Source organism: Lepisma saccharinum, chromosome 13 (assembly GCF_977018435.1).
Source record: "Lepisma saccharinum chromosome 13, izLepSacc3.1, whole genome shotgun sequence".
NCBI classification, from domain to species: Eukaryota; Metazoa; Arthropoda; class Insecta; order Zygentoma; family Lepismatidae; genus Lepisma; species Lepisma saccharinum.
The window spans coordinates 59,967,876-59,992,168 of record NC_139241.1 but is presented as its reverse complement, the minus strand read 5'-3'; the positions used below and the strand labels follow the sequence as shown (position 1 = coordinate 59,992,168).

The 24,293-nt window shown below is 37.1% G+C and overlaps 1 protein-coding gene across 3 annotated transcripts in view; it reads right to left on the bottom strand.

Moving 5' to 3' along the window:
• Ac13E (Adenylyl cyclase 13E) overlaps positions 1-24,293 on the bottom strand; it is a 58,583-nt gene that overhangs the window by 26,415 nt on the left and 7,875 nt on the right. For 2 of the 3 annotated variants that reach the window (XM_083134254.1, XM_083134256.1), the window contains exons 3-4: positions 21,355-21,651; positions 19,749-19,837 (exon numbers count right to left, since the gene is read on the bottom strand). In XM_083134254.1, the coding sequence (XP_082990380.1) occupies positions 19,749-19,837; positions 21,355-21,651 (386 nt within the window). The remainder of the gene's footprint in view (positions 1-19,748; positions 19,838-21,354; positions 21,652-24,293) is intronic. The other variant, XM_083134255.1, reaches the window with a different exon arrangement.

Below are 24,293 nucleotides of genomic sequence, written 5' to 3'. Positions count from 1 at the left end.
TCTTTTTCAAGTTTCTCTACCCCTATTGCAAATTTCTGCCCCTTGTTCATAATCCTAATCAACTCTTTAGGTGGTTCGTGGGTGGTTAAATTTAAAATGTTCTCATTATTTCCCCACTCCTCTGTTTTTTGTTTCTTATTCTCTAGATTATCCTTCCTATTCAATTTTAATTTCATCAATTTCCTCTCTATAGTATTACTATCCCTAAATTTGGCTTTATCCACAGCTCTAAAGTGTCTCTCTTCAATGCGGTTCCACGTCACTTCGTCTAGTTCCCCACTAACTTCCAAATGTAATCTATAGCATTCTTTATTAAGACGTTCGACTTGTCCATGTGCCTCCCTAATACATTTCCCTAGTATTTTAAACTGTATTTCTTGTTTTTGTTCAATCATGCCTACACTCAACGGTTTATACCCCCATTTTAAAAAGTTTGGTAAAACCCCCATTTTCCTGCATTGTTTTAAAAATCTAATCCTGATTAAACCCTTATTCAACTTAATCCTCTTATTTTCTAGTGCACGCACTTTTCTCCCCGTATCGGAGATCAATAGCATTTTATAGGTTTGTCGCGTGTTACTCACAAATCCAGAATATAGAAAAGGAAAGTTAAAAATGTACTTACGTATGTGAGTATAGTGCTCTTATTGTAGAACGACGTTTCAGAGATTGACTATCTCTTTCCTCAGGTTCGTATAAAAACTAAGTACTTGGCATAGTACTGCGTCAAAAATGTAATATGAGGATTGTGGTTAAGGGTTGGTTAGGGTACATTTAAAATATTAAGTTTTTGCTATTAGAAGTACGTAAAAACCAAGTCGTTCCCTAATAAAACTTGTACAGTAGACCTATTCACAGGTAAAAAAGTTTAAAAAGTTAAAATTCTAAAAAACCTGCATAAATCACAATGCAACCTGCAGGTTTGGCCTTTCCTACCCAACTGTGCTTATCTATCCACATGAAGGTCAATTCTCAACGAATATTTCCCCTCCCCTTAATTTTCTCGTTTCCCCTTATTACGTCACAAATCCAACGTGAATTCACGTTCCTCTCTTGCAGCTTGCATAACTTCCGGAGTGACGTGGAAACCGATATTGGGTTCAATCTTCCAGGCTTTATCCCATTTTTTGAGGAAATTGATCCACCCTTCTTCCAAATTTCCTTCGTCCCTATTAAGATTACTCTTCCCCCCCCTACAAATACTCGCTGTCTCATACACATTTCTTCCTAATTTCCTCCCCTCTTTTCTGATTACCTCTTTTTTTGCGATTCTATGCCCACTTTCCAAAATATGTTCTGAGAGACCCGTTTTGGGAACTTTTTCCCTTATGTCCTTTTCATGCTCGCTCCATCTTTTACCCATATTTCGGCCCGTCTGTCCTATGTACTCCTTCCCGCATTGGCATTCTATTCGATAAACCCCCTTCTGTTTTTCCGGTATTTCCCTAGTTGTCTTTCCTTTCTTATAATCGGTGAAGTATTTTTCTACATTCTTTGGTGCTTTCATCCCGCAAACGATTCCAAAATCTCTCGTTATTTTTCCGATTTTTTCCGATACGGATTGATGGTAAGGGATGCCAACGTACTTTACCCTCCTATTTTCGATTTTTTCCCCTTCTTTTTGATCCCCTTCTTTCCTAATAATTTTCCGTGCTCTCTCCGCTATCTTATCCATTTCTCTATTTGTGTATCCATTTTTTAATCCTGTTTTTCTTATCCACCGAATTTCGTTGTCTTTTTCTTTTTCATTATTGCATAGTCTACCGGCCCTAATAAAAAAGTTGAGGAATACGTTTTTCTTTGTTATTTCGGGGTGCGCCGATTCCTTGTTAATATATAAGTTCCCCGATAGGGGTTTATGATGTACCCCTGTTCTAATCCTATTCCCTTCTTTCAAGATACTAAGATCCAGGAAATTGATTTTTCCATCGCTTAAGTTTTCCCTAGTGAAGTTTATTCTTTCGTCTTGTTTTTCTAATTCTTCAAAAACCTTGTTCAGTGCTACCCCCTTTCCTATAATCAAGATATCATCAACGTATCTCCCATAATATTTAATACCCATTCCTGTTTTTTCCAAAGCTGCCTTCTCAATGAAGTGCATAAAAATGCTCGCTACTATACCCGAAATGGGGTTTCCCATCGCCAAGCCTTCTTTTTGTCTATAAATACTGTCATTGACATAGAAAAAGTTATATTCCGTTACAAGGTTATACCATCGTACATATTCCCAAGCAGTTAGGATGTCTATTCCTTTTTCTAACAGCCACCTTAGTAAACAATCTCCCGCCCGCCCCCTCGGTACACTTGGGTATAAGTTAACAACATCAAAACTACTTATTGTATCCTCGTCATCAATTTCCAGATTTTCTATACATTCTTTAACTTCTACGGCATTCCTAACGCTATATTGGGTGTTCTCATTTACCTTCCTTATTCTTTTTACCAGCAATTTTGCTAGCCCATATCCAGGATGTTCGTATGTTGGTATAATAGGTCTAAGTGGTATGCCTTGTTTGTGTGTCTTAGGTATTCCAAAAGCAATTGGTATGTTGCCAACTTTAATTTCCTTAATAAGGATTTTCTTTTCGCTTGTGCCCAATGTAATGCTTGTCTCTACCCCTTTTTTGATCTCTCTTCTAATCTTATTAATAGGGTCTTTCTCTATTTTCTCAAAATCGTTACCTTTAAAGCTATCTTCTAATTTTTGGTGATATTCCTCTCTGTCCATGATAACCATCTTGTTTTCTTTATCAGACCTAATTAGAAATACGTTATTCGCCTTCACCCATTTTCTTACATTTTTTAAATCGCGTCTTAGGTTTTCGTTTACTTTCTCTTTCCATGTTCTATCTCCCCCTTTCATGTTCGTTTCCTTTTTAATTTCTTTTTGCAAGTGTTGTTCTACAATATTACGTATCCTTTGTCTAACCTCAGTTTTATCCTCCCTTTCGTCAATAGTTGTTACGATCGTTTCTGCTGCTATTATGAATTCCTCTTTTTCAAGTTTCTCTACCCCTATTGCAAATTTCTGCCCCTTGTTCATAATCCTAATCAACTCTTTAGGTGGTTCGTGGGTGGTTAAATTTAAAATGTTCTCATTATTTCCCCACTCCTCTGTTTTTTGTTTCTTATTCTCTAGATTATCCTTCCTATTCAATTTTAATTTCATCAATTTCCTCTCTATAGTATTACTATCCCTAAATTTGGCTTTATCCACAGCTCTAAAGTGTCTCTCTTCAATGCGGTTCCACGTCACTTCGTCTAGTTCCCCACTAACTTCCAAATGTAATCTATAGCATTCTTTATTAAGACGTTCGACTTGTCCATGTGCCTCCCTAATACATTTCCCTAGTATTTTAAACTGTATTTCTTGTTTTTGTTCAATCATGCCTACACTCAACGGTTTATACCCCCATTTTAAAAAGTTTGGTAAAACCCCCATTTTCCTGCATTGTTTTAAAAATCTAATCCTGATTAAACCCTTATTCAACTTAATCCTCTTATTTTCTAGTGCACGCACTTTTCTCCCCGTATCGGAGATCAATAGCATTTTATAGGTTTGTCGCGTGTTACTCACAAATCCAGAATATAGAAAAGGAAAGTTAAAAATGTACTTACGTATGTGAGTATAGTGCTCTTATTGTAGAACGACGTTTCAGAGATTGACTATCTCTTTCCTCAGGTTCGTATAAAAACTAAGTACTTGGCATAGTACTGCGTCAAAAATGTAATATGAGGATTGTGGTTAAGGGTTGGTTAGGGTACATTTAAAATATTAAGTTTTTGCTATTAGAAGTACGTAAAAACCAAGTCGTTCCCTAATAAAACTTGTACAGTAGACCTATTCACAGGTAAAAAAGTTTAAAAAGTTAAAATTCTAAAAAACCTGCATAAATCACAATGCAACCTGCAGGTTTGGCCTTTCCTACCCAACTGTGCTTATCTATCCACATGAAGGTCAATTCTCAACGAATATTTCCCCTCCCCTTAATTTTCTCGTTTCCCCTTATTACGTCACAAATCCAACGTGAATTCACGTTCCTCTCTTGCAGCTTGCATAACTTCCGGAGTGACGTGGAAACCGATATTGGGTTCAATCTTCCAGGCTTTATCCCATTTTTTGAGGAAATTGATCCACCCTTCTTCCAAATTTCCTTCGTCCCTATTAAGATTACTCTTCCCCCCCCTACAAATACTCGCTGTCTCATACACATTTCTTCCTAATTTCCTCCCCTCTTTTCTGATTACCTCTTTTTTTGCGATTCTATGCCCACTTTCCAAAATATGTTCTGAGAGACCCGTTTTGGGAACTTTTTCCCTTATGTCCTTTTCATGCTCGCTCCATCTTTTACCCATATTTCGGCCCGTCTGTCCTATGTACTCCTTCCCGCATTGGCATTCTATTCGATAAACCCCCTTCTGTTTTTCCGGTATTTCCCTAGTTGTCTTTCCTTTCTTATAATCGGTGAAGTATTTTTCTACATTCTTTGGTGCTTTCATCCCGCAAACGATTCCAAAATCTCTCGTTATTTTTCCGATTTTTTCCGATACGGATTGATGGTAAGGGATGCCAACGTACTTTACCCTCCTATTTTCGATTTTTTCCCCTTCTTTTTGATCCCCTTCTTTCCTAATAATTTTCCGTGCTCTCTCCGCTATCTTATCCATTTCTCTATTTGTGTATCCATTTTTTAATCCTGTTTTTCTTATCCACCGAATTTCGTTGTCTTTTTCTTTTTCATTATTGCATAGTCTACCGGCCCTAATAAAAAAGTTGAGGAATACGTTTTTCTTTGTTATTTCGGGGTGCGCCGATTCCTTGTTAATATATAAGTTCCCCGATAGGGGTTTATGATGTACCCCTGTTCTAATCCTATTCCCTTCTTTCAAGATACTAAGATCCAGGAAATTGATTTTTCCATCGCTTAAGTTTTCCCTAGTGAAGTTTATTCTTTCGTCTTGTTTTTCTAATTCTTCAAAAACCTTGTTCAGTGCTACCCCCTTTCCTATAATCAAGATATCATCAACGTATCTCCCATAATATTTAATACCCATTCCTGTTTTTTCCAAAGCTGCCTTCTCAATGAAGTGCATAAAAATGCTCGCTACTATACCCGAAATGGGGTTTCCCATCGCCAAGCCTTCTTTTTGTCTATAAATACTGTCATTGACATAGAAAAAGTTATATTCCGTTACAAGGTTATACCATCGTACATATTCCCAAGCAGTTAGGATGTCTATTCCTTTTTCTAACAGCCACCTTAGTAAACAATCTCCCGCCCGCCCCCTCGGTACACTTGGGTATAAGTTAACAACATCAAAACTACTTATTGTATCCTCGTCATCAATTTCCAGATTTTCTATACATTCTTTAACTTCTACGGCATTCCTAACGCTATATTGGGTGTTCTCATTTACCTTCCTTATTCTTTTTACCAGCAATTTTGCTAGCCCATATCCAGGATGTTCGTATGTTGGTATAATAGGTCTAAGTGGTATGCCTTGTTTGTGTGTCTTAGGTATTCCAAAAGCAATTGGTATGTTGCCAACTTTAATTTCCTTAATAAGGATTTTCTTTTCGCTTGTGCCCAATGTAATGCTTGTCTCTACCCCTTTTTTGATCTCTCTTCTAATCTTATTAATAGGGTCTTTCTCTATTTTCTCAAAATCGTTACCTTTAAAGCTATCTTCTAATTTTTGGTGATATTCCTCTCTGTCCATGATAACCATCTTGTTTTCTTTATCAGACCTAATTAGAAATACGTTATTCGCCTTCACCCATTTTCTTACATTTTTTAAATCGCGTCTTAGGTTTTCGTTTACTTTCTCTTTCCATGTTCTATCTCCCCCTTTCATGTTCGTTTCCTTTTTAATTTCTTTTTGCAAGTGTTGTTCTACAATATTACGTATCCTTTGTCTAACCTCAGTTTTATCCTCCCTTTCGTCAATAGTTGTTACGATCGTTTCTGCTGCTATTATGAATTCCTCTTTTTCAAGTTTCTCTACCCCTATTGCAAATTTCTGCCCCTTGTTCATAATCCTAATCAACTCTTTAGGTGGTTCGTGGGTGGTTAAATTTAAAATGTTCTCATTATTTCCCCACTCCTCTGTTTTTTGTTTCTTATTCTCTAGATTATCCTTCCTATTCAATTTTAATTTCATCAATTTCCTCTCTATAGTATTACTATCCCTAAATTTGGCTTTATCCACAGCTCTAAAGTGTCTCTCTTCAATGCGGTTCCACGTCACTTCGTCTAGTTCCCCACTAACTTCCAAATGTAATCTATAGCATTCTTTATTAAGACGTTCGACTTGTCCATGTGCCTCCCTAATACATTTCCCTAGTATTTTAAACTGTATTTCTTGTTTTTGTTCAATCATGCCTACACTCAACGGTTTATACCCCCATTTTAAAAAGTTTGGTAAAACCCCCATTTTCCTGCATTGTTTTAAAAATCTAATCCTGATTAAACCCTTATTCAACTTAATCCTCTTATTTTCTAGTGCACGCACTTTTCTCCCCGTATCGGAGATCAATAGCATTTTATAGGTTTGTCGCGTGTTACTCACAAATCCAGAATATAGAAAAGGAAAGTTAAAAATGTACTTACGTATGTGAGTATAGTGCTCTTATTGTAGAACGACGTTTCAGAGATTGACTATCTCTTTCCTCAGGTTCGTATAAAAACTAAGTACTTGGCATAGTACTGCGTCAAAAATGTAATATGAGGATTGTGGTTAAGGGTTGGTTAGGGTACATTTAAAATATTAAGTTTTTGCTATTAGAAGTACGTAAAAACCAAGTCGTTCCCTAATAAAACTTGTACAGTAGACCTATTCACAGGTAAAAAAGTTTAAAAAGTTAAAATTCTAAAAAACCTGCATAAATCACAATGCAACCTGCAGGTTTGGCCTTTCCTACCCAACTGTGCTTATCTATCCACATGAAGGTCAATTCTCAACGAATATTTCCCCTCCCCTTAATTTTCTCGTTTCCCCTTATTACGTCACAAATCCAACGTGAATTCACGTTCCTCTCTTGCAGCTTGCATAACTTCCGGAGTGACGTGGAAACCGATATTGGGTTCAATCTTCCAGGCTTTATCCCATTTTTTGAGGAAATTGATCCACCCTTCTTCCAAATTTCCTTCGTCCCTATTAAGATTACTCTTCCCCCCCCTACAAATACTCGCTGTCTCATACACATTTCTTCCTAATTTCCTCCCCTCTTTTCTGATTACCTCTTTTTTTGCGATTCTATGCCCACTTTCCAAAATATGTTCTGAGAGACCCGTTTTGGGAACTTTTTCCCTTATGTCCTTTTCATGCTCGCTCCATCTTTTACCCATATTTCGGCCCGTCTGTCCTATGTACTCCTTCCCGCATTGGCATTCTATTCGATAAACCCCCTTCTGTTTTTCCGGTATTTCCCTAGTTGTCTTTCCTTTCTTATAATCGGTGAAGTATTTTTCTACATTCTTTGGTGCTTTCATCCCGCAAACGATTCCAAAATCTCTCGTTATTTTTCCGATTTTTTCCGATACGGATTGATGGTAAGGGATGCCAACGTACTTTACCCTCCTATTTTCGATTTTTTCCCCTTCTTTTTGATCCCCTTCTTTCCTAATAATTTTCCGTGCTCTCTCCGCTATCTTATCCATTTCTCTATTTGTGTATCCATTTTTTAATCCTGTTTTTCTTATCCACCGAATTTCGTTGTCTTTTTCTTTTTCATTATTGCATAGTCTACCGGCCCTAATAAAAAAGTTGAGGAATACGTTTTTCTTTGTTATTTCGGGGTGCGCCGATTCCTTGTTAATATATAAGTTCCCCGATAGGGGTTTATGATGTACCCCTGTTCTAATCCTATTCCCTTCTTTCAAGATACTAAGATCCAGGAAATTGATTTTTCCATCGCTTAAGTTTTCCCTAGTGAAGTTTATTCTTTCGTCTTGTTTTTCTAATTCTTCAAAAACCTTGTTCAGTGCTACCCCCTTTCCTATAATCAAGATATCATCAACGTATCTCCCATAATATTTAATACCCATTCCTGTTTTTTCCAAAGCTGCCTTCTCAATGAAGTGCATAAAAATGCTCGCTACTATACCCGAAATGGGGTTTCCCATCGCCAAGCCTTCTTTTTGTCTATAAATACTGTCATTGACATAGAAAAAGTTATATTCCGTTACAAGGTTATACCATCGTACATATTCCCAAGCAGTTAGGATGTCTATTCCTTTTTCTAACAGCCACCTTAGTAAACAATCTCCCGCCCGCCCCCTCGGTACACTTGGGTATAAGTTAACAACATCAAAACTACTTATTGTATCCTCGTCATCAATTTCCAGATTTTCTATACATTCTTTAACTTCTACGGCATTCCTAACGCTATATTGGGTGTTCTCATTTACCTTCCTTATTCTTTTTACCAGCAATTTTGCTAGCCCATATCCAGGATGTTCGTATGTTGGTATAATAGGTCTAAGTGGTATGCCTTGTTTGTGTGTCTTAGGTATTCCAAAAGCAATTGGTATGTTGCCAACTTTAATTTCCTTAATAAGGATTTTCTTTTCGCTTGTGCCCAATGTAATGCTTGTCTCTACCCCTTTTTTGATCTCTCTTCTAATCTTATTAATAGGGTCTTTCTCTATTTTCTCAAAATCGTTACCTTTAAAGCTATCTTCTAATTTTTGGTGATATTCCTCTCTGTCCATGATAACCATCTTGTTTTCTTTATCAGACCTAATTAGAAATACGTTATTCGCCTTCACCCATTTTCTTACATTTTTTAAATCGCGTCTTAGGTTTTCGTTTACTTTCTCTTTCCATGTTCTATCTCCCCCTTTCATGTTCGTTTCCTTTTTAATTTCTTTTTGCAAGTGTTGTTCTACAATATTACGTATCCTTTGTCTAACCTCAGTTTTATCCTCCCTTTCGTCAATAGTTGTTACGATCGTTTCTGCTGCTATTATGAATTCCTCTTTTTCAAGTTTCTCTACCCCTATTGCAAATTTCTGCCCCTTGTTCATAATCCTAATCAACTCTTTAGGTGGTTCGTGGGTGGTTAAATTTAAAATGTTCTCATTATTTCCCCACTCCTCTGTTTTTTGTTTCTTATTCTCTAGATTATCCTTCCTATTCAATTTTAATTTCATCAATTTCCTCTCTATAGTATTACTATCCCTAAATTTGGCTTTATCCACAGCTCTAAAGTGTCTCTCTTCAATGCGGTTCCACGTCACTTCGTCTAGTTCCCCACTAACTTCCAAATGTAATCTATAGCATTCTTTATTAAGACGTTCGACTTGTCCATGTGCCTCCCTAATACATTTCCCTAGTATTTTAAACTGTATTTCTTGTTTTTGTTCAATCATGCCTACACTCAACGGTTTATACCCCCATTTTAAAAAGTTTGGTAAAACCCCCATTTTCCTGCATTGTTTTAAAAATCTAATCCTGATTAAACCCTTATTCAACTTAATCCTCTTATTTTCTAGTGCACGCACTTTTCTCCCCGTATCGGAGATCAATATGCCAAGTACTTAGTTTTTATACGAACCTGAGGAAAGAGATAGTCAATCTCTGAAACGTCGTTCTACAATAAGAGCACTATACTCACATACGTAAGTACATTTTTAACTTTCCTTTTCTATATTCTGGATTTGTGAGTAACACGCGACAAACCTATAAAATGCTATTGATCTCCGATACGGGGAGAAAAGTGCGTGCACTAGAAAATAAGAGGATTAAGTTGAATAAGGGTTTAATCAGGATTAGATTTTTAAAACAATGCAGGAAAATGGGGGTTTTACCAAACTTTTTAAAATGGGGGTATAAACCGTTGAGTGTAGGCATGATTGAACAAAAACAAGAAATACAGTTTAAAATACTAGGGAAATGTATTAGGGAGGCACATGGACAAGTCGAACGTCTTAATAAAGAATGCTATAGATTACATTTGGAAGTTAGTGGGGAACTAGACGAAGTGACGTGGAACCGCATTGAAGAGAGACACTTTAGAGCTGTGGATAAAGCCAAATTTAGGGATAGTAATACTATAGAGAGGAAATTGATGAAATTAAAATTGAATAGGAAGGATAATCTAGAGAATAAGAAACAAAAAACAGAGGAGTGGGGAAATAATGAGAACATTTTAAATTTAACCACCCACGAACCACCTAAAGAGTTGATTAGGATTATGAACAAGGGGCAGAAATTTGCAATAGGGGTAGAGAAACTTGAAAAAGAGGAATTCATAATAGCAGCAGAAACGATCGTAACAACTATTGACGAAAGGGAGGATAAAACTGAGGTTAGACAAAGGATACGTAATATTGTAGAACAACACTTGCAAAAAGAAATCAAAAAGGAAACGAACATGAAAGGGGGAGATAGAACATGGAAAGAGAAAGTAAACGAAAACCTAAGACGCGATTTAAAAAATGTAAGAAAATGGGTGAAGGCGAATAACGTATTTCTAATTAGGTCTGATAAAGAAAACAAGATGGTTATCATGGACAGAGAGGAATATCACCAAAAATTAGAAGATAGCTTTAAAGGTAACGATTTTGAGAAAATAGAGAAAGACCCTATTAATAAGATTAGAAGAGAGATCAAAAAAGGGGTAGAGACAAGCATTACATTGGGCACAAGCGAAAAGAAAATCCTTATTAAGGAAATTAAAGTTGGCAACATACCAATTGCTTTTGGAATACCTAAGACACACAAACAAGGCATACCACTTAGACCTATTATACCAACATACGAACATCCTGGATATGGGCTAGCAAAATTGCTGGTAAAAAGAATAAGGAAGGTAAATGAGAACACCCAATATAGCGTTAGGAATGCCGTAGAAGTTAAAGAATGTATAGAAAATCTGGAAATTGATGACGAGGATACAATAAGTAGTTTTGATGTTGTTAACTTATACCCAAGTGTACCGAGGGGGCGGGCGGGAGATTGTTTACTAAGGTGGCTGTTAGAAAAAGGAATAGACATCCTAACTGCTTGGGAATATGTACGATGGTATAACCTTGTAACGGAATATAACTTTTTCTATGTCAATGACAGTATTTATAGACAAAAAGAAGGCTTGGCGATGGGAAACCCCATTTCGGGTATAGTAGCGAGCATTTTTATGCACTTCATTGAGAAGGCAGCTTTGGAAAAAACAGGAATGGGTATTAAATATTATGGGAGATACGTTGATGATATCTTGATTATAGGAAAGGGGGTAGCACTGAACAAGGTTTTTGAAGAATTAGAAAAACAAGACGAAAGAATAAACTTCACTAGGGAAAACTTAAGCGATGGAAAAATCAATTTCCTGGATCTTAGTATCTTGAAAGAAGGGAATAGGATTAGAACAGGGGTACATCATAAACCCCTATCGGGGAACTTATATATTAACAAGGAATCGGCGCACCCCGAAATAACAAAGAAAAACGTATTCCTCAACTTTTTTATTAGGGCCGGTAGACTATGCAATAATGAAAAAGAAAAAGACAACGAAATTCGGTGGATAAGAAAAACAGGATTAAAAAATGGATACACAAATAGAGAAATGGATAAGATAGCGGAGAGAGCACGGAAAATTATTAGGAAAGAAGGGGATCAAAAAGAAGGGGAAAAAATCGAAAATAGGAGGGTAAAGTACGTTGGCATCCCTTACCATCAATCCGTATCGGAAAAAATCGGAAAAATAACGAGAGATTTTGGAATCGTTTGCGGGATGAAAGCACCAAAGAATGTAGAAAAATACTTCACCGATTATAAGAAAGGAAAGACAACTAGGGAAATACCGGAAAAACAGAAGGGGGTTTATCGAATAGAATGCCAATGCGGGAAGGAGTACATAGGACAGACGGGCCGAAATATGGGTAAAAGATGGAGCGAGCATGAAAAGGACATAAGGGAAAAAGTTCCCAAAACGGGTCTCTCAGAACATATTTTGGAAAGTGGGCATAGAATCGCAAAAAAAGAGGTAATCAGAAAAGAGGGGAGGAAATTAGGAAGAAATGTGTATGAGACAGCGAGTATTTGTAGGGGGGGGAAGAGTAATCTTAATAGGGACGAAGGAAATTTGGAAGAAGGGTGGATCAATTTCCTCAAAAAATGGGATAAAGCCTGGAAGATTGAACCCAATATCGGTTTCCACGTCACTCCGGAAGTTATGCAAGCTGCAAGAGAGGAACGTGAATTCACGTTGGATTTGTGACGTAATAAGGGGAAACGAGAAAATTAAGGGGAGGGGAAATATTCGTTGAGAATTGACCTTCATGTGGATAGATAAGCACAGTTGGGTAGGAAAGGCCAAACCTGCAGGTTGCATTGTGATTTATGCAGGTTTTTTAGAATTTTAACTTTTTAAACTTTTTTACCTGTGAATAGGTCTACTGTACAAGTTTTATTAGGGAACGACTTGGTTTTTACGTACTTCTAATAGCAAAAACTTAATATTTTAAATGTACCCTAACCAACCCTTAACCACAATCCTCATATTACATTTTTGACGCAGTACTATGCCAAGTACTTAGTTTTTATACGAACCTGAGGAAAGAGATAGTCAATCTCTGAAACGTCGTTCTACAATAAGAGCACTATACTCACATACGTAAGTACATTTTTAACTTTCCTTTTCTATATTCTGGATTTGTGAGTAACACGCGACAAACCTATAAAATGCTATTGATCTCCGATACGGGGAGAAAAGTGCGTGCACTAGAAAATAAGAGGATTAAGTTGAATAAGGGTTTAATCAGGATTAGATTTTTAAAACAATGCAGGAAAATGGGGGTTTTACCAAACTTTTTAAAATGGGGGTATAAACCGTTGAGTGTAGGCATGATTGAACAAAAACAAGAAATACAGTTTAAAATACTAGGGAAATGTATTAGGGAGGCACATGGACAAGTCGAACGTCTTAATAAAGAATGCTATAGATTACATTTGGAAGTTAGTGGGGAACTAGACGAAGTGACGTGGAACCGCATTGAAGAGAGACACTTTAGAGCTGTGGATAAAGCCAAATTTAGGGATAGTAATACTATAGAGAGGAAATTGATGAAATTAAAATTGAATAGGAAGGATAATCTAGAGAATAAGAAACAAAAAACAGAGGAGTGGGGAAATAATGAGAACATTTTAAATTTAACCACCCACGAACCACCTAAAGAGTTGATTAGGATTATGAACAAGGGGCAGAAATTTGCAATAGGGGTAGAGAAACTTGAAAAAGAGGAATTCATAATAGCAGCAGAAACGATCGTAACAACTATTGACGAAAGGGAGGATAAAACTGAGGTTAGACAAAGGATACGTAATATTGTAGAACAACACTTGCAAAAAGAAATTAAAAAGGAAACGAACATGAAAGGGGGAGATAGAACATGGAAAGAGAAAGTAAACGAAAACCTAAGACGCGATTTAAAAAATGTAAGAAAATGGGTGAAGGCGAATAACGTATTTCTAATTAGGTCTGATAAAGAAAACAAGATGGTTATCATGGACAGAGAGGAATATCACCAAAAATTAGAAGATAGCTTTAAAGGTAACGATTTTGAGAAAATAGAGAAAGACCCTATTAATAAGATTAGAAGAGAGATCAAAAAAGGGGTAGAGACAAGCATTACATTGGGCACAAGCGAAAAGAAAATCCTTATTAAGGAAATTAAAGTTGGCAACATACCAATTGCTTTTGGAATACCTAAGACACACAAACAAGGCATACCACTTAGACCTATTATACCAACATACGAACATCCTGGATATGGGCTAGCAAAATTGCTGGTAAAAAGAATAAGGAAGGTAAATGAGAACACCCAATATAGCGTTAGGAATGCCGTAGAAGTTAAAGAATGTATAGAAAATCTGGAAATTGATGACGAGGATACAATAAGTAGTTTTGATGTTGTTAACTTATACCCAAGTGTACCGAGGGGGCGGGCGGGAGATTGTTTACTAAGGTGGCTGTTAGAAAAAGGAATAGACATCCTAACTGCTTGGGAATATGTACGATGGTATAACCTTGTAACGGAATATAACTTTTTCTATGTCAATGACAGTATTTATAGACAAAAAGAAGGCTTGGCGATGGGAAACCCCATTTCGGGTATAGTAGCGAGCATTTTTATGCACTTCATTGAGAAGGCAGCTTTGGAAAAAACAGGAATGGGTATTAAATATTATGGGAGATACGTTGATGATATCTTGATTATAGGAAAGGGGGTAGCACTGAACAAGGTTTTTGAAGAATTAGAAAAACAAGACGAAAGAATAAACTTCACTAGGGAAAACTTAAGCGATGGAAAAATCAATTTCCTGGATCTTAGTATCTTGAAAGAAGGGAATAGGATTAGAACAGGGGTACATCATAAACCCCTATCGGGGAACTTATATATTAACAAGGAATCGGCGCACCCCGAAATAACAAAGAAAAACGTATTCCTCAACTTTTTTATTAGGGCCGGTAGACTATGCAATAATGAAAAAGAAAAAGACAACGAAATTCGGTGGATAAGAAAAACAGGATTAAAAAATGGATACACAAATAGAGAAATGGATAAGATAGCGGAGAGAGCACGGAAAATTATTAGGAAAGAAGGGGATCAAAAAGAAGGGGAAAAAATCGAAAATAGGAGGGTAAAGTACGTTGGCATCCCTTACCATCAATCCGTATCGGAAAAAATCGGAAAAATAACGAGAGATTTTGGAATCGTTTGCGGGATGAAAGCACCAAAGAATGTAGAAAAATACTTCACCGATTATAAGAAAGGAAAGACAACTAGGGAAATACCGGAAAAACAGAAGGGGGTTTATCGAATAGAATGCCAATGCGGGAAGGAGTACATAGGACAGACGGGCCGAAATATGGGTAAAAGATGGAGCGAGCATGAAAAGGACATAAGGGAAAAAGTTCCCAAAACGGGTCTCTCAGAACATATTTTGGAAAGTGGGCATAGAATCGCAAAAAAAGAGGTAATCAGAAAAGAGGGGAGGAAATTAGGAAGAAATGTGTATGAGACAGCGAGTATTTGTAGGGGGGGGAAGAGTAATCTTAATAGGGACGAAGGAAATTTGGAAGAAGGGTGGATCAATTTCCTCAAAAAATGGGATAAAGCCTGGAAGATTGAACCCAATATCGGTTTCCACGTCACTCCGGAAGTTATGCAAGCTGCAAGAGAGGAACGTGAATTCACGTTGGATTTGTGACGTAATAAGGGGAAACGAGAAAATTAAGGGGAGGGGAAATATTCGTTGAGAATTGACCTTCATGTGGATAGATAAGCACAGTTGGGTAGGAAAGGCCAAACCTGCAGGTTGCATTGTGATTTATGCAGGTTTTTTAGAATTTTAACTTTTTAAACTTTTTTACCTGTGAATAGGTCTACTGTACAAGTTTTATTAGGGAACGACTTGGTTTTTACGTACTTCTAATAGCAAAAACTTAATATTTTAAATGTACCCTAACCAACCCTTAACCACAATCCTCATATTACATTTTTGACGCAGTACTATGCCAAGTACTTAGTTTTTATACGAACCTGAGGAAAGAGATAGTCAATCTCTGAAACGTCGTTCTACAATAAGAGCACTATACTCACATACGTAAGTACATTTTTAACTTTCCTTTTCTATATTCTGGATTTGTGAGTAACACGCGACAAACCTATAAAATGCTATTGATCTCCGATACGGGGAGAAAAGTGCGTGCACTAGAAAATAAGAGGATTAAGTTGAATAAGGGTTTAATCAGGATTAGATTTTTAAAACAATGCAGGAAAATGGGGGTTTTACCAAACTTTTTAAAATGGGGGTATAAACCGTTGAGTGTAGGCATGATTGAACAAAAACAAGAAATACAGTTTAAAATACTAGGGAAATGTATTAGGGAGGCACATGGACAAGTCGAACGTCTTAATAAAGAATGCTATAGATTACATTTGGAAGTTAGTGGGGAACTAGACGAAGTGACGTGGAACCGCATTGAAGAGAGACACTTTAGAGCTGTGGATAAAGCCAAATTTAGGGATAGTAATACTATAGAGAGGAAATTGATGAAATTAAAATTGAATAGGAAGGATAATCTAGAGAATAAGAAACAAAAAACAGAGGAGTGGGGAAATAATGAGAACATTTTAAATTTAACCACCCACGAACCACCTAAAGAGTTGATTAGGATTATGAACAAGGGGCAGAAATTTGCAATAGGGGTAGAGAAACTTGAAAAAGAGGAATTCATAATAGCAGCAGAAACGATCGTAACAACTATTGACGAAAGGGAGGATAAAACTGAGGTTAGACAAAGGATACGTAATATTGTAGAACAACACTTGCAAAAAGAAATTAAAAAGGAAACGAACATGAAAGGGGGAGATAGAACATGGAAAGAGAAAGTAAACGAAAACCTAAGACGCGATTTAAAAAATGTAAGAAAATGGGTGAAGGCGAATAACGTATTTCTAATTAGGTCTGATAAAGAAAACAAGATGGTTATCATGGACAGAGAGGAATATCACCAAAAATTAGAAGATAGCTTTAAAGGTAACGATTTTGAGAAAATAGAGAAAGACCCTATTAATAAGATTAGAAGAGAGATCAAAAAAGGGGTAGAGACAAGCATTACATTGGGCACAAGCGAAAAGAAAATCCTTATTAAGGAAATTAAAGTTGGCAACATACCAATTGCTTTTGGAATACCTAAGACACACAAACAAGGCATACCACTTAGACCTATTATACCAACATACGAACATCCTGGATATGGGCTAGCAAAATTGCTGGTAAAAAGAATAAGGAAGGTAAATGAGAACACCCAATATAGCGTTAGGAATGCCGTAGAAGTTAAAGAATGTATAGAAAATCTGGAAATTGATGACGAGGATACAATAAGTAGTTTTGATGTTGTTAACTTATACCCAAGTGTACCGAGGGGGCGGGCGGGAGATTGTTTACTAAGGTGGCTGTTAGAAAAAGGAATAGACATCCTAACTGCTTGGGAATATGTACGATGGTATAACCTTGTAACGGAATATAACTTTTTCTATGTCAATGACAGTATTTATAGACAAAAAGAAGGCTTGGCGATGGGAAACCCCATTTCGGGTATAGTAGCGAGCATTTTTATGCACTTCATTGAGAAGGCAGCTTTGGAAAAAACAGGAATGGGTATTAAATATTATGGGAGATACGTTGATGATATCTTGATTATAGGAAAGGGGGTAGCACTGAACAAGGTTTTTGAAGAATTAGAAAAACAAGACGAAAGAATAAACTTCACTAGGGAAAACTTAAGCGATGGAAAAATCAATTTCCTGGATCTTAGTATCTTGAAAGAAGGGAATAGGATTAGAACAGGGGTACATCATAAACCCCTATCGGGGAACTTATATATTAACAAGGAATCGGCGCACCCCGAAATAACAAAGAAAAACGTATTCCTCAACTTTTTTATTAGGGCCGGTAGACTATGCAATAATGAAAAAGAAAAAGACAACGAAATTCGGTGGATAAGAAAAACAGGATTAAAAAATGGATACACAAATAGAGAAATGGATAAGATAGCGGAGAGAGCACGGAAAATTATTAGGAAAGAAGGGGATCAAAAAGAAGGGGAAAAAATCGAAAATAGGAGGGTAAAGTACGTTGGCATCCCTTACCATCAATCCGTATCGGAAAAAATCGGAAAAATAACGAGAGATTTTGGAATCGTTTGCGGGATGAAAGCACCAAAGAATGTAGAAAAATACTTCACCGATTATAAGAAAGGAAAGACAACTAGGGAAATACCGGAAAAACAGAAGGGGGTTTATCGAATAGAATGCCAATGCGGGAAGGAGTACATAGGACAGACGGGCCGAAATATGGGTAAAAGATGGAGCGAGCATGAAAAGGACATAAGGGAAAAAGTTCCCAAAACGGGTCTCTCAGAACATATTTTGGAAAGTGGGCATAGAATCGCAAAAAAAGAGGTAATCAGAAAAGAGGGGAGGAAATTAGGAAGAAATGTGTATGAGACAGCGAGTATTTGTAGGGGGGGGAAGAGTAATCTTAATAGGGACGAAGGAAATTTGGAAGAAGGGTGGATCAATTTCCTCAAAAAATGGGATAAAGCCTGGAAGATTGAACCCAATATCGGTTTCCACGTCACTCCGGAAGTTATGCAAGCTGCAAGAGAGGAACGTGAATTCACGTTGGATTTGTGACGTAATAAGGGGAAACGAGAAAATTAAGGGGAGGGGAAATATTCGTTGAGAATTGACCTTCATGTGGATAGATAAGCACAGTTGGGTAGGAAAGGCCAAACCTGCAGGTTGCATTGTGATTTATGCAGGTTTTTTAGAATTTTAACTTTTTAAACTTTTTTACCTGTGAATAGGTCTACTGTACAAGTTTTATTAGGGAACGACTTGGTTTTTACGTACTTCTAATAGCAAAAACTTAATATTTTAAATGTACCCTAACCAACCCTTAACCACAATCCTCATATTACATTTTTGACGCAGTACTATGCCAAGTACTTAGTTTTTATACGAACCTGAGGAAAGAGATAGTCAATCTCTGAAACGTCGTTCTACAATAAGAGCACTATACTCACATACGTAAGTACATTTTTAACTTTCCTTTTCTATATTCTGAAATATGTAGTATGTAGCAATGATATATTCCTACAAAGCTGCATTGAAAATAGGTTGATCCTACTTGGTAAAGTAGTTAATAAGAATGTGTAAGAGTGACATCGTTGCCAGCTTACGGAAAAAAAAATCCAGAATTTTAATTCAAGTGTTGCCCTCATGGATCGACCAGATTTGCAGGCACACAACCACTCTTGAGGACATGTAATGCCCAAGTATAAAAACTTGTCCTGTTCGTGTTGCTGCAGTGGTCAGCAGTTCCTTGCATTTACCTCGGTATGATGCCAGCTTTAGATGGTGCATTAGCATGAGCTTGAATGCAATATTACAAGAAGCTTCTATACGAAAGTCACTATGAAGAAGGACCAAGGTTGGTCCGAAAATTTGGAGGACAAATCAAGGTACGTGTTGTGATTTTATTTCGCTTTTAATACCAACCAAGTATCATAAATGGGTGCAATGGTAAACTTAGCAATATTTAAATTAATAAACATAGTTACTGTGATTACGATAACTACATTAGTCACACAATTATGTAGTTTTGTGGTTGCTCCTAAGTTGCAGATAAAAGTTAATGTATAAAACTGACATTGACTCCAAGACAAGATAATGTCATACAGCTCTTGTGAGAAAACACATGTCTCTATGTATGCGGATATTATAATGGGAGTAAATTCACCTGAAAAGCAATACACAATGATATGCAATTCATAATGACCTTATATATTAGTAAAAAATCAATGTCAGTGGTTAAGAACATTGAATATACATGCTTCTTGTACAAATATAAAATAATTATGTGTCCTTTGAAAAAAATCTTTATTTGTTTATCAATTTCAGTGGATGTGAGCCATCGGAATTATCATATAATTGTGTAAGAGGAGAATTCAACCATGTGTATGCTTTGGATTAAGAAAAAACAAATACATACTTTATAAAAAAGTACAGTAAGAATTTTCTGTATAGTTTTCCAAGAACTGTGACACAAGGGTTTGCACAGTCAATAAGAACAGTGTTCAGAAGAAGAAGCCAACATTGAAAAGTTACTTTTTCAACAATCTGTCCACAAAAAATACTGCTGTATTTCAACACATACTATAAAGTATAATTTACCTGATGGTACTTGTTATCCACACTCCCTTGGGCATCCTTCAGTGGTGAAAATGGTCTATTGTTCTTTATCTCCGGTGAATTCTTTTCACCTGAAAGAAGACAAAAAGCTCTTAACTACTTTTTCATATTGTACAGAAGACTTGAAATACAGCTCAACTGTTGGCCATTAACAAGACTGCCTTTTGGTTTTATTCACACTTTGCTTTTAATGTTAATAATGTAACAATAAAAGACAAAGGTATATCAAACTTTTACCTCAAATTTTCATTAATCACCCATGGGCAGCCCTGTATTAGTTGTCAGCTACACTGTTTTATTAGTAAGTTTTTACTTACGACACAACACAAAGAACGAAATATAGAACTGAGCAGATACCACTTTCAATCCATAGCAATGCTGGTACATAGATTTCCATATACAGATACTTCAAAAATTGCAATTCAGAATATACCACACCAATTTAGCAGAGCTCTGCTATAACGTATTCATACTTTATTGTGAGGCAATCATTTATTGCAAAATCCATTGGTCCCTACAATATTATTATAAAAATAATGAAAACTATGCATTGCATAACATCCAGAATATTGAGACACTGCAAAGTGTGATGTGGCATTTTCCTGACCCACGAGAGACTTGAAATCTGGATTATTATTAGTGATGAAATTTCACCGATACCCTAACTTCTTTCTTTTAACATACATCTGATCTTTCCAGAACAAGATCTATGGTATATAGTACGTCCAGAAAGTAAGTTCCGTTTGTAATTTGTGCCACAGCAGAGCTGCAATCGCAAGGGTGTGCTAAGTTGTTTGACCCATTGGCAAGGCACAGACATCAGTTGGAGGATAGATAGTAGTAGGTCGTGATAATTTTAAAGAAAATTGAGATGCCCACCGCAAGTGAAGTACGGTCTGTGATCTGATATTTGAATGTGCGGAATGTGTTAGCATCTGAAATCCACAGTCAGATTGCTGAGGTGAATGGGGAACAGAGATGGGTGCGACAGACAGTTCAACGAAGGGTGCAACAACATGCACAATAAGGAACGTAGTTGGCGATCATCTGTGGTGGTTGACGACTTGGTCCGTGCAGTGCAAGAGAAGATTACAGATAAAAGATGATTCACCCTGTTGGCAATTTCAGTGCATTTTCCACACTGCAGTCCAACACGGTGTTACCACTTGCTTATCACCACAGGCAGCATCTTTCTACAATACGGGGATACAAAACATGTGTCTTGTTATGATAAGTGTCTTATGAGTGGAGGCAACTATGTTGAATATTAGTCCAAGATATGTTCTTCAGCGTGCAATAAAGTTTTTTGTTCCAATACATTTTGTGTTCTTTAAAATTTGCAAACAGAGCTTATTTTCTGGACGACCTTTGCATACAAGTTTGATGTGAACATGAATACTGTCTCTGTAAATAAGTTTGCCGTTACAGAGGAACCCTGATTTTACATTTCCTTGTACATTCAATCTTCATGGTCTCAATAGAGGAAAATGTGAGAAAATTTTCTCGGCTTTTACCCTCGTCCTGCATTTCAAGTTCTTTCACCTTGGTCCCCTGAAAAACATATAATCGTGGAAGTTGGTCCACTTACTTCTAACAATCCTTCTTGTGAACTTGAGTGGATGGAACTGCTTACTGTGGGAATAGCGGTTCCGTCCGGTTAAAGATGTTGGGCTCTTCGCTGGTTCTTCCTGCTCTGGCATGTCGTTGTCGGAATCCAATATACTTGGCAAGGAGCAAGCCTTCTTTGATGACAACATCTCCAGATGATGAGAGAGAGGCGAAAGGTGATGTGCGTGGGGGGAGAGAGGAGATGGAAGCTCCAACCAGGGGTTCAGTTTGTTGTTGGCATCAGATTTTCTTCCTAGAATGAAGTATGTTTTAACACCTGGAAGAAAAGACAAGTGACGATCAATTTGAGAATGTTTTTTTTCTTTTCGATGGAGGCGGACATACAGTGTTTGAATCTGGCTCTTGAAGCATTAACAACGCAGAATGTGTGCTCTCCGCCAGCATGCAAGAATGCATGCTGGATAAGTATTACCCATCTTCACATTTTATATTCATTTATGACAATGCAAAGTACAAACCAAGTAACAAAAAATAATTTGTATCTTATGGTGAGCATTGACGTTGTTGTCATTTTAACAGTATTATAGCACATTTTCTGCATTTTATATTCACTTATGACAATCCAAAGACTGAACATAATGACAGAGTCTGACAGATTCTGAGACCCTGGTGTACAAACAATATAATAAAAATATATATATGAATGGCTTATTGCAGAAAGGGACCTGAGTCACATTTTTGAGGTATCGGAGTTAATGCTATTTTTGATTTTCCTAGTTAAAGACACATCTTTTAGTGCAGAAAGGACGTCAGTCGCACGAGACTATAGCCAAGAAAATTCACAGTGAAAAGTGTACTTTAATGTAGAAAGGTACCTAAGTCCTTTTCTGCAATAAACCTAGATACTCCGTAGCGACGGACACTGGTCCCTTTTCACAGAGAAAGAGAAATAACCGTGTGGAAAATAAACTTGGCAACTCTGAAACAAGTGACAAGCGATTTCCTAAAAAAAAAGTTCGTCTGTAGCCGTGGTCTGTAGAGGGTAATGTGTGTTAGTGCAGAGCAGTGGCAACTGTTGTTAGAGATTTTGTTGCTTGTATTACAGATATGCAGGACGATAGTAGTGTTAGTGACGTGAGCGTTGACAGTCCAAGAAAACGTCGGAAAGAAATTCGACATCCGAAAACATATACCAGAAATGTGATTAGAAGTGCAAGGGTGAATGGACAGGAGTATGTGAACTACAGGGGTGTTACAACACCTGCGAAAAGAGTGCGGTCGCCATGTAAGTGTCCCAAAAACGTTATGAACAATTCAAGGAAGACGAACAACGTGCAGTGTTTGACATATTGTATAGAATGGAAAGTAAAGATGAACAGGATATACATTTGCAGAGAATGATCCATGTTGAAAATGTTAAGAAACATCGTCCATGCAAAGAAGATGCTACGTTACACAAAGAGTTGTTTAAGTACCACGTAGTACTGGGAAGTAGCAAAATACAAGTTTGTCGTGAGGTGTTTTGCAGACGTTATGATGTGTCAGAGAAAAGAATAAGGCGTTTGCGGAAGTTACTGTTAGAGGGCAAAATACCTCATGATATGCGCGGACAGAGCAAAAGTGGGAATATGATTAAGGCTGAGGATATACAGGCAGTGCATGGACATATCGCGTCTTTTCCAACTAAACGTGGTCATTATGCAGACATCAAATACCTACATGAAAACCTGTCAATTCAAAAGATGTATGAACTACTTAAAGAAAAATACCCTACGTCCAGAATAAAATACAGTTTCTACTACAAGTATTTTAAGGAAAATTTTGCGTTTCGTTTTGGGAGGCCACAGGTAGACACGTGTGGTATCTGCGAAGAACAGACTAACAAAATGAAGAGTATACTCTTAAATGACAATGCAAAAAGAGTTGCTGCTGCCGAATTAATAGTTCATAAAAGACGATCAAACAAGTTCTACACAGCAGTGAAGGAATCTGCAACTTTGTCTCGTTCTAGGGAAGATACAGTGGGGCCGTGTTTCGATTTCATGCAAAATCTGGACCTACCAAAAGTTCCTGTACAAGACATGTTTTATTTGCGTCAGGTGACAGTAAATACGTTTTGTGTGATATGAAGGACAAGCAGGCAAAGGACCAAATGCCGTGGCATCTTTCCTGTTAGATTACATTGCAGACTATGTGCCTCTTAGTGTTACAGAATTGCAACTTTTCTCGGACAATTGTCCTGCACAAAATAAAAATCACACATTGTGTCATGTTCTACTAGCATTAACGGACACTTGCACAAAAATCGTGCATCATTTTCGTATCAGAGGTCACTCATATCTTCCATGTGACCGGAAGTTTAGTGGGATTCGACGTCCCATCAGACGTTGTAGCCGTATTTATACGTTGTACGAACTGAGTACGCTAATCTGTAATGCAGCTCGGGGCGGTAAAAATACTGTCAAACTTATTGACACCAGTAACATTATTGATTTCGCAACGTGGTGGCCTCATGTCTACAAAAAAAATGTGGCATCTGTGGAAACTACCATGTGTTCCTACAAGAATAGGCAGTATTTTCAGATTTCCAAGTATCATTACTTTGAATACTGTGTTGAAAATAAGGTACTCTCAAGGTTTCCGAATTCATCAAAGGTTTGACGTCTCACACCTTCTATCTGTCCAAAGGTGCAAGAATTGTAATTCCTACGCCACGTACGTTCCCAGTTGCACGTCTGCCGATCAAGCTTACTAAATTGAAGGACATACGAACTGCCTTGTCCTATGTGTCAGAGGATTTTATGAAGATATTCTTCAGTGGCCCACTCCACGCGCCAATGAAACAGACTCAGATGTAGAGTACCACATGCATGTATGAGCTCGTACATTATTGTACTTCAAACACCGACAATAAAGTCCAGAAAGTGCGGTACACTCTCATTTATTGATGAATCTATA